The 13,741-nt window shown below is 38.4% G+C and overlaps 1 protein-coding gene across 1 annotated transcript in view; it reads right to left on the bottom strand.

Moving 5' to 3' along the window:
* The window catches only part of WDR70 (WD repeat domain 70), a 132,580-nt gene that overhangs the window by 114,704 nt on the left and 4,135 nt on the right, over positions 1 to 13,741 (bottom strand). Inside the window, exons 4-6 of the mRNA XM_008630649.2 lie at positions 13,586 to 13,730; positions 10,765 to 10,879; positions 4,305 to 4,515 (exon numbers count right to left, since the gene is read on the bottom strand). Coding sequence (XP_008628871.1) covers positions 4,305 to 4,515; positions 10,765 to 10,879; positions 13,586 to 13,730 — 471 coding nt within the window. The remainder of the gene's footprint in view (positions 1 to 4,304; positions 4,516 to 10,764; positions 10,880 to 13,585; positions 13,731 to 13,741) is intronic.

The raw sequence follows: 13,741 nt of genomic DNA, 5'->3' as shown, positions 1-13,741 counted from the left end.
ATTCGCCATCTAAAGCAGCAGGAAATGGCTTCCTTCCATTCTGAACAAGTAAGTATTAACTGGTACGTCCTGTTAAACTTCCGTAAAAAATTTATAAATATCTCCAAATAATTCTAGAACCTGAAATACAGCTATGCTATCATTTTGAAAACATGCCAAATCAGAGTGCAGCCTTGAGCCTTGAAGAGGCCCAAGGCTGTACTTGTTTCAGGGACATAATTACAACATGATTAGTATCCCTTTGGTGCTGCAGGGAGAAAAATTTCTCTGTTCCAAAGGAGAATGAACTGTAACTCAGCTCCAAACAGAAGGTAAATCCTTGCAAATCCATCTGGCAAATTTTTCAACAATCATCTTTACCTTTTGCCTCAAGCCAGGAAAAGTGTCACAAGACGCTAACACTGCATTACGTTTTGTTAAAGATCTCAGCACATTTTCTAATGACATTTCTAATTTTCCACCACATAAAAGAGAGCATTAACAAATAAACACTCTCTTACTAAAGTCTTCTAATACATGCCATCCATTCCCTTAGAAAATGTTTATGTCCTAGATTTAAAGCTGTCTACCTACCAATCCTGACACAACTGCTCTTGCTGGTCTTTGTCCCTCTCCAGACAGATTTTGAGTGCACAGATTTCAGACAGACTCCCAGTGCATTTTGCCAGGGAAAAAAAGCTGGCCAAGACTCTACCACATTTCCTGATCCAAAATTTACCACATGCAATATTGCCCTCATTATCCATTTGCCCTCTTGCAAAATAAGCTGTTTTCTCTTTTAAAGGTTTTCCTGAAATTTTCTAGAAAGGTTTAGATCACAGGATAGATCAAGCCTGAAAAACTTCACACTACAGAAGATGCTCTGCTTCCTCCCCTCTCAGCTTACAACCATGTAAAAAATGGACACTGACGATCCCACCAAGTTTTTACACCATTAGAAGAAAAAGCACTACAGAAAAGCAAGTGCTGATCACAACTCAAATAGACAGCTTCTTATTTTCCTCACTCCTCAAATTAATGCAAGCCTTTTATATAAAACAGGATACTAAGCCAAGAGGAACATATCAGAGGGAATTAATACCAAGTGTACCTGTTGTCCTCAAATGTACTTGATAAAGCACTATTCCTTACACTACTACAAAATAAGCACTGTAAAGCATTTGCATAAATACTCACAAGCATATTGTGGTTTGTTAAGAATCATCACTTTTGACACAACCGGAAGTGAATGATACTAAATTAGCAAGTTATTAAATCTAAGTATTTATTTCTTAAATGTAACTAATCATCAATATCAAAACAGATTACTCAAACACAGAAAAATTGTTTAAAACAGCACCACAAAGACTTGCATATATCAAATGAACTTACACAACATCTGGGGAAAAAAAGTACCTCAAGTCAGAATTCACACACTTAACACAGTATCTAAGGCTCTGTTAAAAAAAAAATTATGTTTGGTTTGTATAACATGTAATTTACACAAATTACAAAAATGCATAATACTCAAAAGATACTGGTGCCAATTCAAAACATTCAGCAATTAACTGCTGCTAGTCATTTTCCCATAAAAACACCAAGGTATGAAAAATTCCCATCAAAGGTAATAACCACCAGCTACTCCTTCCACCTTAACATTTATTCAGTAAAATAACTCATGTGAGCTGGGCAGTCCTGGGTCAACCCTGGACTCAAAAGTTGTCTGCCTCATAGCAAAGCCAATGTGACAAATGTCCCTACTGACAGTCTGTCATAAGAAAGCAAAAAACAACTGAACAAGCGACAGTGAAAAAACAATGTTCCTATAATAAAAAACACATCTAAAGTCAGGCTTGAGAGACAGTGGGAAAATGTCAGGGTGAAGCCAGTATTTTGGTGTATTTTATCTGTCATACAAAATTCACAAGACTTCAGATTACAAATTATATACTGCAACACCTAGAACTATTAAAGAAAAATTTGATTCCTTCAGGATCAAAACCACAGATAGTTGTGTTTTCAAGAAACTAATTCAGCAGCAAAATATGACAATAAAAGAGAGACAGTCTCACACTACATCTAGGGAAAAAAACATTCAGCTTTCAGTTTCTCCTGTCTCAGTTCTACACCCATGCATACCGACCACAGGCTATGTACAAGCAAGAGAAAGGAATCACAGAGTTCTCGTAACTGCAACACCTGCCTTCCTTGGGGCTCGCAAGATCATACTGCGATCACCAATCGATCAACAGGAAACCAGGAAAGCACAGCTGCTTCCTGATTCCCTTCACAGGAAAGAAAATAACTGAGTTCATGAGCAGCAGTAAGGGAAAGCTCTAGACCCCAAAGGCCTCCAGCATTCACACTGACACAAAATCTCCCCAGTAATAAATTAACTGTTTAGACTGAAAACCCACAAGTCTCATATTTCTGCTGCTCTGCTTATTCTCAACCAAATCTATGCTAGACTGTTTTGTAACTATTGTCTTAAGTTCAGACAAACGTAAATCACACCAGACTACAAGTTACCTTTCTGTCTGAAACGTTTCGTTAGGGTCTTTTAACTCTGGTTTCCAATAACTTCACTTCATCAAGCCAGTTGTTGCATTATTCAAATACATATAAATAAAAAATAAATATCAGTGTCTTGTTAGAATTTAAAACAGCCAATCACCAAAGTGACTACTGAGAAAGACAGGCTAAAGCAAAATCAGCTGTTTCTGCACATTGTTTTGCCTTTGGCGTTCTGGAGAAGTTGGCAGAAAATAAATAGTGATTTTAATATAACATGACCCAGAGAAACTGAAACCCACTGAGTGTACGATGCCCTCAGGAATACAGACTCACTCCACAGTGCCCTAACAGCTAAAAGTTAAGAGAATTCCTGGCACAGATCACTAGTGAGTAAACTTAAGGTTTATGTCATTCTCAAGGAAAATTCCAGATTTATCTCTCCTTGGTTGCCTGAGACAGAACAAGTCATCTGTGGGGTACAGATACAATCACAGAAGATATGAGACTAAAATGTCCAGTTTGATAATGAAAGAAATCCATAGGCAACAGTGAATCAAGTGAATCAGACAAAGTGATAAAAACACTTAAGACACCAGAATTCCCCATCACTTATCCCCAGTGGGTAAACGAAAGAAAAAAGAAAACTTTGTGATCACGTAAGTTTAGGGTCACTCTAAAAATGAGTTATGTCTTGGCTTAAGAAGTTCCTCTCAATCATTTAAAATGAGTACTTTAAATTTTAAAACATCAGTACAAAATATGCAAGGTAAGAGTTGTGACAGAAAAAGAACAAACAAACTGAATCCCCAGTAAAAACTAAAGAAAAATCAAAAGGAAAGCTTTAGGACACCTGGAAATTCAGGGGTTTTTTAGAGTTTGGATTGTGTTTGTGTAACAGGACATACAGGTCTTTTTCTGTTACCAGATGGTTCAAACCAGCAGTAAGCAAGGCTGTTTTCACAGGACTTCTATCACTGTTGTTACACATGGAAACCATCACACAAAACCCAATGCCACAAAATATTCAGTCCAGGGAGTTCTGAAGAACAAACATCAAACCATTAATCTTTTCACAGAATCATCAAATCATCAGGGCTGGAAGAGACCTTTATGATCATTCGGTTCAACCCAGCAGTACTATTGTAACCCATAAACCACTAAACCATGTCACCCAGTGCCAGATCCAGATGCCTTTTAACTAAAAGGAAAGGTTGGTTAACTGAGTATCTGTGATACCAAAGTTAGACTGTTACAGGTTCTCTTGATTTCAACATAGATAGAAGAATCTGTATTCTCAACAACAAGTAGGTCTGGCACTTATTTAGAAAAAAGCAAATTAAAATGAACACAAGTAAACAAAAACGACCAAACAAAAAGCCCTCAGTTACCACAGTTCGTTTCTAAAAACAGTACTGGAACAGTTTTTCTTCCTAGATTCAAGCCCACCTCTGCTTCCTCTTTCTTATAAAAAAATTCAACATTTGGTTTGGGAAATAAACCATTAAAAATATCTATATTAAATATTCATTTATCTAGTCCTTTTATAACATGAAATCAAAAAAGTAAACAATATGTACTAATAGAAGTTGCATTTCCCTTGAGATTCACATGCAAATTTTTGTTTTAAATCCTAGAATTTTTAAATAACAATAATTATTTACATTTGATGAATAATCACTAGAAAAACAGAAAACCTGCATTTTGAACAAGACATATGTCACCTGGAAATTCCATCAAAAGGAATAGTGCACATACAAATCAGAACCCACTGATTAAAGGATTAAAACATTAAAGAGAAACAAACTACTTACATTATCTTCCTCCTCTGTATCATCATTGTCATTGTCGTCATCACTATCTTTGAACCCAGGGGGAAGTGGTGGCCCAATGAATTCTTCATCATCATCATCATCATCATCATCAGTATCCTCAGTTGGACCTTTAGCAGAACTCTGTGATGGCATGGAAGGACCACTTAGCGCTTCATTTGAGTTGTCCTCACTTTCACTATACACTACCTCTCTGCAAGGAAAATTTAAAGCATTAGTGTTTGAAGAATTTTCAGATAAAATATGTTGAGCACTCTTGTAAATCAGTAAGCACCAAAATTAGCAGGAAAACACACATTAACTTTCATTAACAGAATAGGTAAGGTAGAACAGGTAGGCCCACCATTATCTTTTAAAACACTCACAAGTCTAGACTATAAAAGTTACATTAAATTACCATTCTGTTGTTGCCAAATCGGTTGTGCAAACACATTATTTTTGGCATGGGGAGATTTCTGAAAAGTTGAGTTATTGTGCCTATGTTCGTGCAATTTATTCAAAACAGCCGCGCTCCCTCTGCTGGCAACTCCCGAGTAGCGCCGCTCAAACGGGCAGAAGGTCTGTACAGAGAGAGAAGCTCAACTTTCCAGACTTCGTTTGGGAGCTTATATTTTCAGAATCTTTAAGTGAGCAGGCCACAAAAAATTCCTCTTGTCTTTGTTAAACTGTAGAGGTATTTCTTTGTTTGGGTTTTTTTAAAACTTAGGGTATCACTTTAGAACTATACTAAAAACACGAAAGTTTAAGAACATAATAAAAGACTAAGAAAATCAGTTCTGACCTATGTAATTGTGATAGAGAATTCTGCCCTGCTTTGCCTCCAGAACCAGCTGTACACCAAGCAGGTACTAAGTTGCACAGAAAAAAATTGTGTTGGATAAGCAATTGAAACTCTGTTTCTGGAAGAAAACAGAATAAACTAAAAGCAACATGACTTAGGTCCTGAGATGTTAAAGTGAAGAGCAGGGTTTCCATGCCTGAAAGCTTGTATAGCTTAAAGACTTAGGTCAGAATATCATTACGTAACAAATCTAACCCAAATAAAAACAGCTTCTCTTACTCTACGACAATGAGACAATCAATACCCTTTTACCAAAGGGAAGGTTTTCCAGCATGAGAGGCACAGATGAGGATCTTCAAAGTTCCTCAAGTAAGGTATCCTCAAAACTAACATCATAAAGTATTATGTGCAAAAGTGCTATGTGCAAAAGAGTTGTGTTTTGAAAGTTGATATGCATTCCTACACTAGCAAACCACACATCTTTTCCCCAAAAGCCAAGCTATTTAATTAGTTTTGGAATGAAACCAAATATATGCTGTGCCAGTGAAAAGGATGTATACAACATAATGATTCAAGGAGGCTATTGCAATCCTTGAATCCCAAATTTCCAGACCTTTCTACAGACACCCAAGAACAGTATCTACCCTTCTTCCTAATTTATCATTCTGTCATTTGCTAGGAAGGAAATTGACCAAATCAAACATTTCAGTATTTTGAGGGGCAGCACAGCCATTCTGCATGTGATATGGCCAGAGCTGCAGTGAGATTTTTCACCACATCCCAACCAGGGCAGGGACAGCCAAATACTCCAGTAACAGCTACAGGTATCCTCTGTCCTGACTGGGATAAAGTCAAACGTAAGAACACACCAATGCAGCCAGACCAAAAGCCCATCTACCTTTCTGGCAGCAGCTGGGAGTGGTGCTGAGAGAAAGGACAAAACAAGTGGTGTTTCCCTCAACTTCCAGTCTTATAATCTTACTCTACCAGGGGCTGTAAAGAAAGAAGAACCATTTTGAACCAGCCCCTTTCCCAGTATTCAGAATATAAGGAATATTTTTTTTTTATTTTTTTTTTGCTTTCCCTCATTACCTCCTCAGTAAGTGAAACAAGCTGTTAAGAGGAGAAAAAAAGGAAAGCTGTAACAGAGCACGGATGGCATACTGAGAGGAGAAATAATGAAAAACATTCTGAGAGTTGTACAAGCATGTGGGCATATCCCCCCCATGTGTTCACCCTCTGCACATCGCTCACTCAATTTTCTCAGGTTTTTCCTTTTCATATACTAGCAGATGCTTTCATTTCACAAAGCGTAATTATTATATGCATGCATAAATTAAACACCATAAGCATTGTAAATATTTCTCTACAGCCGAACAGCTCAGGAGCAAAAATAATCACTGGCTGTATTTCACATCATTTTGGAGTGAATTTTTAACTGAAAAAATAGTATATGGACTACTCTCATAACTTAAAAAGCTCTGATAATTTAAAAAAAATTAAAATTCAGTGAAGTGTTGCCATTTTCAGAGAATAAAAGATGCTGTGCATACTAAATCAGTTTATAGTAATGAAAATCATCGTTATAAAAAGAACTAGAAAATCCTATATTTCAGACTCAAATAGTCAGTTGCAGGATTGTTCCTCTGAATTATGACTGAGTCACAATGGCACGTGCCTTTCTCCAGCTTCCTGTTTTTACCTCTAAGTACTAAGCTATGTATCCTTTTTTACAAGGAAATATAAAACTTCCAGGAGAGCTTTTCATGTCAAGCCCTTCCTCCTCAATGCTTAGTAAAAACAAAAAGAAAAACAAAGAAAATTTACTATGAGCAGAACGCTGGGGAGTTATCAGAGCCTACCTAATAACTCAGCATACTGAAATGTATTTGTAATTTTCCTTTATAGTAGGTCCCTGGAGGTCTCTCCTGTCAAGTCAATCAGCAGAATAAGATAATTATGGAAAGCCTCTGTATTGCCTGACTGCTCTCCACCTTATCATTTGTTTAAATTGCTTATGTATATTGGAGTCACCCAATAACAATACACAATCATGTTACATTTAAACTCTTGTCATCCTTCATTATGTCACCAAATGGATAGATAAGATCATCAGAAGCAAATGGAAGCACAGAGTATTTTTCCCTTGAGCACAAGATATAACACAGGATCCAGAGGGAAGTATATAGTGCAATCAATTATGTCAGTGAGAGTGCACAGGTTTTCCAAAGAGCAATAGGCAAAAACTAAATTTTCTAACAAAAATTTGCTCAGTCTGAAACTCTACAACAACTCTACAAACTCTCGATTATATTGTCTATAGTAACCTACCCCATATAGGCTCTATCAACCCATAACATGCATATATAGCGGTCTACTAGAGTCTTGTTGTTGCAATTATTAAAGGATCAGGGGGCATGGATCATTGAGAGAATTATGGGATCAATAGAAGAACTGTACAAGCAATAGGCCTGGAAGCAAAAGGCCTGTGTGTGAGAAAAAACTCTCCATGAGAAAATTCTTGTGTGAAGAAAACAAGCAGGGCTGGGAACAAAGAGGGAGTTTTGAAAAGGTACAGCTTTACAGAGGGAGGAGGGTGAACACCGAATTCTTTTAATCATAACATAACTGTAGAAGCTTGCCAATGTAAGTCCAATTATGTAGAAGTGGAAATTCGCTTTGATAAGTTTTAAGCCACTTAAGAGTTAACAAGCTGGTATACTACCCCCCCCGCCAGAGTCGCCGGGCCTCTCTTCTTTTTACAATTCCAACATTTGGTGCCCGAACAGGGACTGGGACTGGGACTGGCACTTCATTTTGACTTCGGTGGGAGCTGACGTGGCACCGATTAAGCAGTGATCGGAGGGCAAAAGGTCAACACTTGCTGGCGAGTGTCTGACCTGTGCCTGGACTGACCTGACATCAGGGGTCTGCCGAATCGGCTGACAAGGGCTAAACCTGCAAGGCTGCATGACCGTGACAACAGGGACAGCGGTAAGACGCGGGGTTTGCGGAAGGACGCAGTTACGGAAACAGAGGTGGCCCTTGGGTTATGCTTTTTAGAAAAGCGGGAACTTAAAGAAGTACACCTTTATAAGGAACTAGCTGATCCAAGATCGGTTAAAAAGAAAGCTAAAGAAACAAAAGCTCTCAAATTCACCTGGAGAGCAGTAACTAGCACTCTCGCAGAAATGAAAACAGAAAAGACAGTTGCTGTAGCTGCCATAGAGACTTTAGAGAGTGGCAGCGCTGGCTGTAGCAGCTCCGAGAAAAGAACAGGTGGGGGTCTTACGGAGCGGCGGGCAGAGACCAGAGCGGAGCCCAGGGTAGCACAGTCCTTCGGTCTGGCCACGAGAAAACCGATTAAAAGCACAGCAGCACCCGTCCGCTTACTGCAAGAGCTGCTAAACTTGGCAGAGCAGGATGTTACCCCTCCGACACGTGAGAGAGGAACGGATGCGAACGCGAAAGCTGTTTCATCGCCGGCAGAGCCAGAGCCAGCCAGGGCTGCTGGGGGTCAGCCCCAAAAGAAGGAGAAGTACCAACAAATAATGCAAAAAGTAATCAAAAAGCTTGCTGACTTATCTACACAAAGCATTTTGCAGTCTATCTTTACAGCAGATGTCCTGTGTTCAAATGACTACACCAGCATCGTACAGTTGTTGTTAACCCCTTCACAGTTCCTGCTCTGGGAACGAACGTGGACTGCAATGCTGCAGAATGTCCTGCAACAACAGGGACAAGGCATCGCTACATCACTAACCAGAGAGGTACCCAGCAAAGCGGTGGCATGCTACAGGACCCCGAAACGAGAAGGCACAGTCAGCATCAACTCCTGAGGAAAGTGACGCCACTACTTCAACAGCTGGGACTCTGAGACCTGTCCTGAAGAGCCTTGAGAGAGGCTGCAGACATGGCTGAGTGAAGGAGCTGAGGACTTGCCAGATCCACCACTCTCCGTAGCAGGAGAAATAGTGAGACTCTAGGGCAAATGTGACAGCTGCCCGGGGTGGTTGCTAGTGACCTGTGGTGGGTGTCGACGCTATTTTGCATAAACTTGCTTGCTGGGAGAGGGATAAGTTTAACATAACTTTGCAAATGCTTAGTGAGTTAAGTGTAAATGTTACTAGTGTTAGACATACAATATTACAAAATTAAGTAGCCATTGATTTTCTACTATTAGCTCACAGCCATGGCTGTGAAAGGTTCCAAGGTATGTGCTGTATAAATCTTTCTAACCACTTTGTCCTAATTCACAAGCAGATAAGTGAGTTACATTGATTAACTACACAATTACAGAAAAAAGAAGATGGTCTCAACTTAGAGGGATGGTTAAAGTTATTACGTATAAAATCATGGCTAGTTTTATTCGTGTAGCATTTGATTACTGTAAGACTAGTAATATTACTTAGTAATATTACTAAGGTGTTCACCTTGCCTTCCAATGCTTGCAAAAGATAATATACAAAGTCACCACATCTGTGACCCATCAAGTATTGCTTGTACAAAAAGAAAAAAAAAAAGAGGGAATTGTTGCAATTATTAAAGGATCAGGGGGCATGGATCATTGAGAGAATTATGGGATCAATAGAAGAACTGTACAAGCAATAGGCCTGGAAGCAAAAGGCCTGTGTGTGAGAAAAAACACTCCATGAGAAAATTCTTGTGAAGAAAACAAGCAGGGCTGGGAACAAAGAGGGAGTTTTGAAAAGGTACAGCTGTGGACATAAGACCCGGAGGGAGGAGGGTGAACACCGAATTCTTTTAATCATAACATAACTGTAGAAGCTTGCCAATGTAAGTCCAATTATGTAGAAGTGGAAATTCGCTTTGATAAGTTTTAAGCCACTTAAGAGTTAACAAGCTGGTATACTATATAAGTGCCTCGTGTTTGCTCTTATCAACCATACTGGCTGGTCTGCAAGTAACTCCCCCCGCCGGAGTCACCGGGCCTCTCTTCTTTTTACAATTCCAACATCTTGTATGGGTCGTTAAATTTCCATAGATACAGAATCCTAAAAATGTACAGTGCACTCCTATCTGCCACCCCTGCCACACAATGGAGCTGTGTGGTCCCCATTGCCCTTAGCTACTTTTGATTTCCCAGCATTTCAGAATTCAAACTGTAAAATCCATAGCATATACTGTTTATCAGTAATACACAAAAGTTTAAGAGTAAATTTCAGACTGAAGTCAAAACAACCAACTTTCTCTACCTCACCATTACTCCATAAAATCTGCACACAGAGGCTGTTCATGCACTTTGCCTTCTTTTTCATCAGGCATGAACAAGTATATTCTATCTACAGGTGGGCACAGTACCTGCTAATAAAGTCATCATATGTTGTCATTATATTTGCCCTAATACTTTCAAAAAATACATAGATAACGTTGTTATTTTTTTTAAAGTATGCAAAACAGGATCAAGGAGGAAACAGCAAAATTGACTATTAAATATACCTAATGCCAATATTTGCAAATATTGGCATATCTTTAAGAAACAAATTTTTTAAAAAATTTGAAATCTGTATTTTGACTGGAATACTTAAGATAACAAGACATATTCACACAAGCTAAATGATACTCATGTTATCAAAACAAGCAAACACCCTCTACAGATAAGGAAAGTGGTACATGGAATCTCCCATCATATCTAAGTACCTTTCAGGTAATGTGGGCCCAGCTCTTGTTGCACTGGATGCTGAAGCTGATGAGTCAGTGCATGGAATTCTGAACTCCTTTTCAGTCTGGTCTTCTTTTTCTCTTTCACGGGCCTCTGAATAGGGAGAGCACAGAAATAACAAATAATCAAAAAATATTAAAATTACCAGCTTGCAGAGGACAGTAAGCCAGTTTCTTTTAATTTTCAGACCTAGATGAAATACTTGAAAAGGTAACAGCAAATAAAAGATTTAACCTGAAAATACTTTTTCACATATGTTAAATTTCCATTGCTACTGCAATGGTCACTCAACAAAATGTCACAAGGAAAATGTAAACACTTCCCAGTTGTTCATTTGTACACACTATCAAATATAAGTTGACCATATAAAGAAGCTGATATTTCAACTATTTTCAATACTACAGTAAAACAGCATGATCAATTCAGTGAAATTTTTATGTTTTCGTAACACAACTAAATTAGTGCAGTTAAACTATCCAGATGTACATATAAGAGAATTTTAAATATCATTTATTGAAAAGAAACACAAAGTGCTGTTTGCATTAGTAGTTCATTTCTACCTCACTTAGTGAAAAAGAATCCCTGAGCAACATTGCAATAAAATCTAAGTAAACAAAAACTTCCATCTCATATTACGTAATCAAGGGGGGTGGGGAAGGGTTTACTACTACAACTACTATGTTGTTAAAAGTTCTCAAATATTTCAATTAAGGTGAGGAAAGTTACTTTCTTTCTACACAAGAAACATTGTGTTCTCTTTTTCCTCACTGTTTATTAGCTAAACAAAAAAAAGAAAAACATGTTTTCAGCAAAGCTAGGAAACATTTTCCTCCAAAGAGGACCACAAACAGCTGTAAGATACAGAACCTGGAAATGTATTTTGATCTCAGTTCCACAAATCAGGCAATGGGGGAGACATATCCAAAAGTTATCACAGTCATTCCAAAAAGCTAAAAATCAGGAGTGTATCTCAACAAATCTGAAAATAAAGTGCTCACATTAAGCCATCCCTACAACAAATACGCATTTTTGATTGCTATACTCTCAATACTAAAATTTATTTCTAAGTTAAATTGCTGCATTACCTACAAAGTTTTATCATTTTTGGCAAAATTATCAACTTTACAAACATCAAAATGCTGTGTGTTTCCATTACAGTAATGGTAAGGGATTGGGAGGTAGTCTGCTGCAGGGCAAGGGAGAGGGCACACTCAAGATGAAGGTCAAGATATCTTGACATAAAAGCATTGTATTTTTGCAATCACTTATTTATAGTGAAATTTCCCTATTGTAATAAATAAAGTATGTAATCCGTGCTATTATGTATAAAACTGAAATGTAGACCATGCAGAGAGAGTTTCAAAATCCCTCCACCAGCCTGGCTGAGAGAAAAATTTCACAACACTGAAAGAAGTTCTCTCACGGATGTAATCAATAAGTGAGGATTCCACCTAGGTGGGGCTGGAGCTTATCACCAGGACATTCACACCATGACGACTTGATCATCACCTTCTGATATCTACATCTCATCTGATAAGGAATAGGACATTCCGGGAACTAAAAATAACTGTTCCAGGAACCAGAGATGGCCCATTCATCTTCAGAGATGGTCCATTCATCATCTAGGATGGACAATTCATCAGACCCAGGAAAGGCTTTGTGCAGCCCAACTTTGGGACAAGAAAACTTCATGAATATGCTAAAATTACAAGAAGAATAGAATTAATTTGGACTCTGCCCAAAAACTGTATAAGAAGGAACCAGCTTTTGAAGCTGATATTTTGGTTGCATAATAAATGTTATTTCTTTATAAATTTTGATTGGGCAATCTCGTTTATCCCACTACTAAACAAAAGTATGATATAAATAAACAATTCCTTATAAAGAATGAAAGCTCAACCTGAACAAGTATCAAACATAAAAAGGTTTCCAACATGCACATACATTGGTGTGTTTAGATTCAGCCAACACAAAAAAAAAAAAAAAAAAAAAAAAAAAAAAAAAAAAACAAACCAAAACAGTCCAAAATGAATTTTGGAATCCCTTGTATATTTGAATTTCATAGTGTTTTTAAGTCCAAAAAGTTGATGAGTCTCTAAATAGGTCTGATCCAGTTCTGTATAGAATCACAGTAATAAAAACATGGCATCACAGTAGAACAAAAGGCCCACATTGTCCACAAACTGGCGAAGGGGAAGGAGAAAGCATGGATAACTGTGTTGGCAAAGGGATTTGTAGAACATGCATGAGTGTTCTCAAAGACCTTGTTTGGACTGGAGTTCACTTTATTACAGGCAGGAAAAAATACAATTTCCTCCATCTGCCACTCTCAAAACAGCCCCCTCAAAAAGTGCCCACTCCCAGCACAGCAGAAGGCAGAGACACATTTGTAGACTGCTATACAACTTGCTCCTTGGTCTAAGACACACATTTCTTCTTCACTACTTTGCTGTCTCTAGAATAAAGCTGTCTGTACCAATTTCTCTTCCAAAATAAATACACAGCGAAGTAAAAGAAGAAAGAAAAGAGTTTGTGTGTTTTTCCTGTATCTGAAAGCTGTGCCTCACAACAGGAGCTTTGCGCATGCACACTGCTCTAACACCCTCAGACAACATCAGCAAATTAATAACTTAACTGTTCATCAAGACCCAAGCTGCTTAGGGCTGTCTTCCTTGAACAAAACTGAGTTTCTGTTTTGTTATCTACACAGCCAGTCCAAGACACTTCGAACATCACCCTGAGGGAGCAAGTCAAAACATGTTTTAGAATGCAATAGCAGACTACGCTCGCACTTCTTACCCAAGACTTTCCTGCTCCTCTCCACTGCAGTTCTCCTCGTTTGCTCAAACATAGCTTCGAGGTCGAAAGTTCGAGCCTTCTTCCCTGGAAATGAAGCAAACGGAGACTGAAACACAGGCCCACCTGGGGCTGACAGGCCCCACGGCTTCGGCCCCC

This window comes from Corvus brachyrhynchos, unplaced genomic scaffold (genome assembly GCF_000691975.1).
Source record: "Corvus brachyrhynchos isolate BGI_N302 unplaced genomic scaffold, ASM69197v1 scaffold42, whole genome shotgun sequence".
Taxonomy (NCBI): Eukaryota; Metazoa; Chordata; class Aves; order Passeriformes; family Corvidae; genus Corvus; species Corvus brachyrhynchos.
Note: the sequence above shows the minus strand (reverse complement) of the source record. Positions and strands in the feature narration are given on the sequence as shown.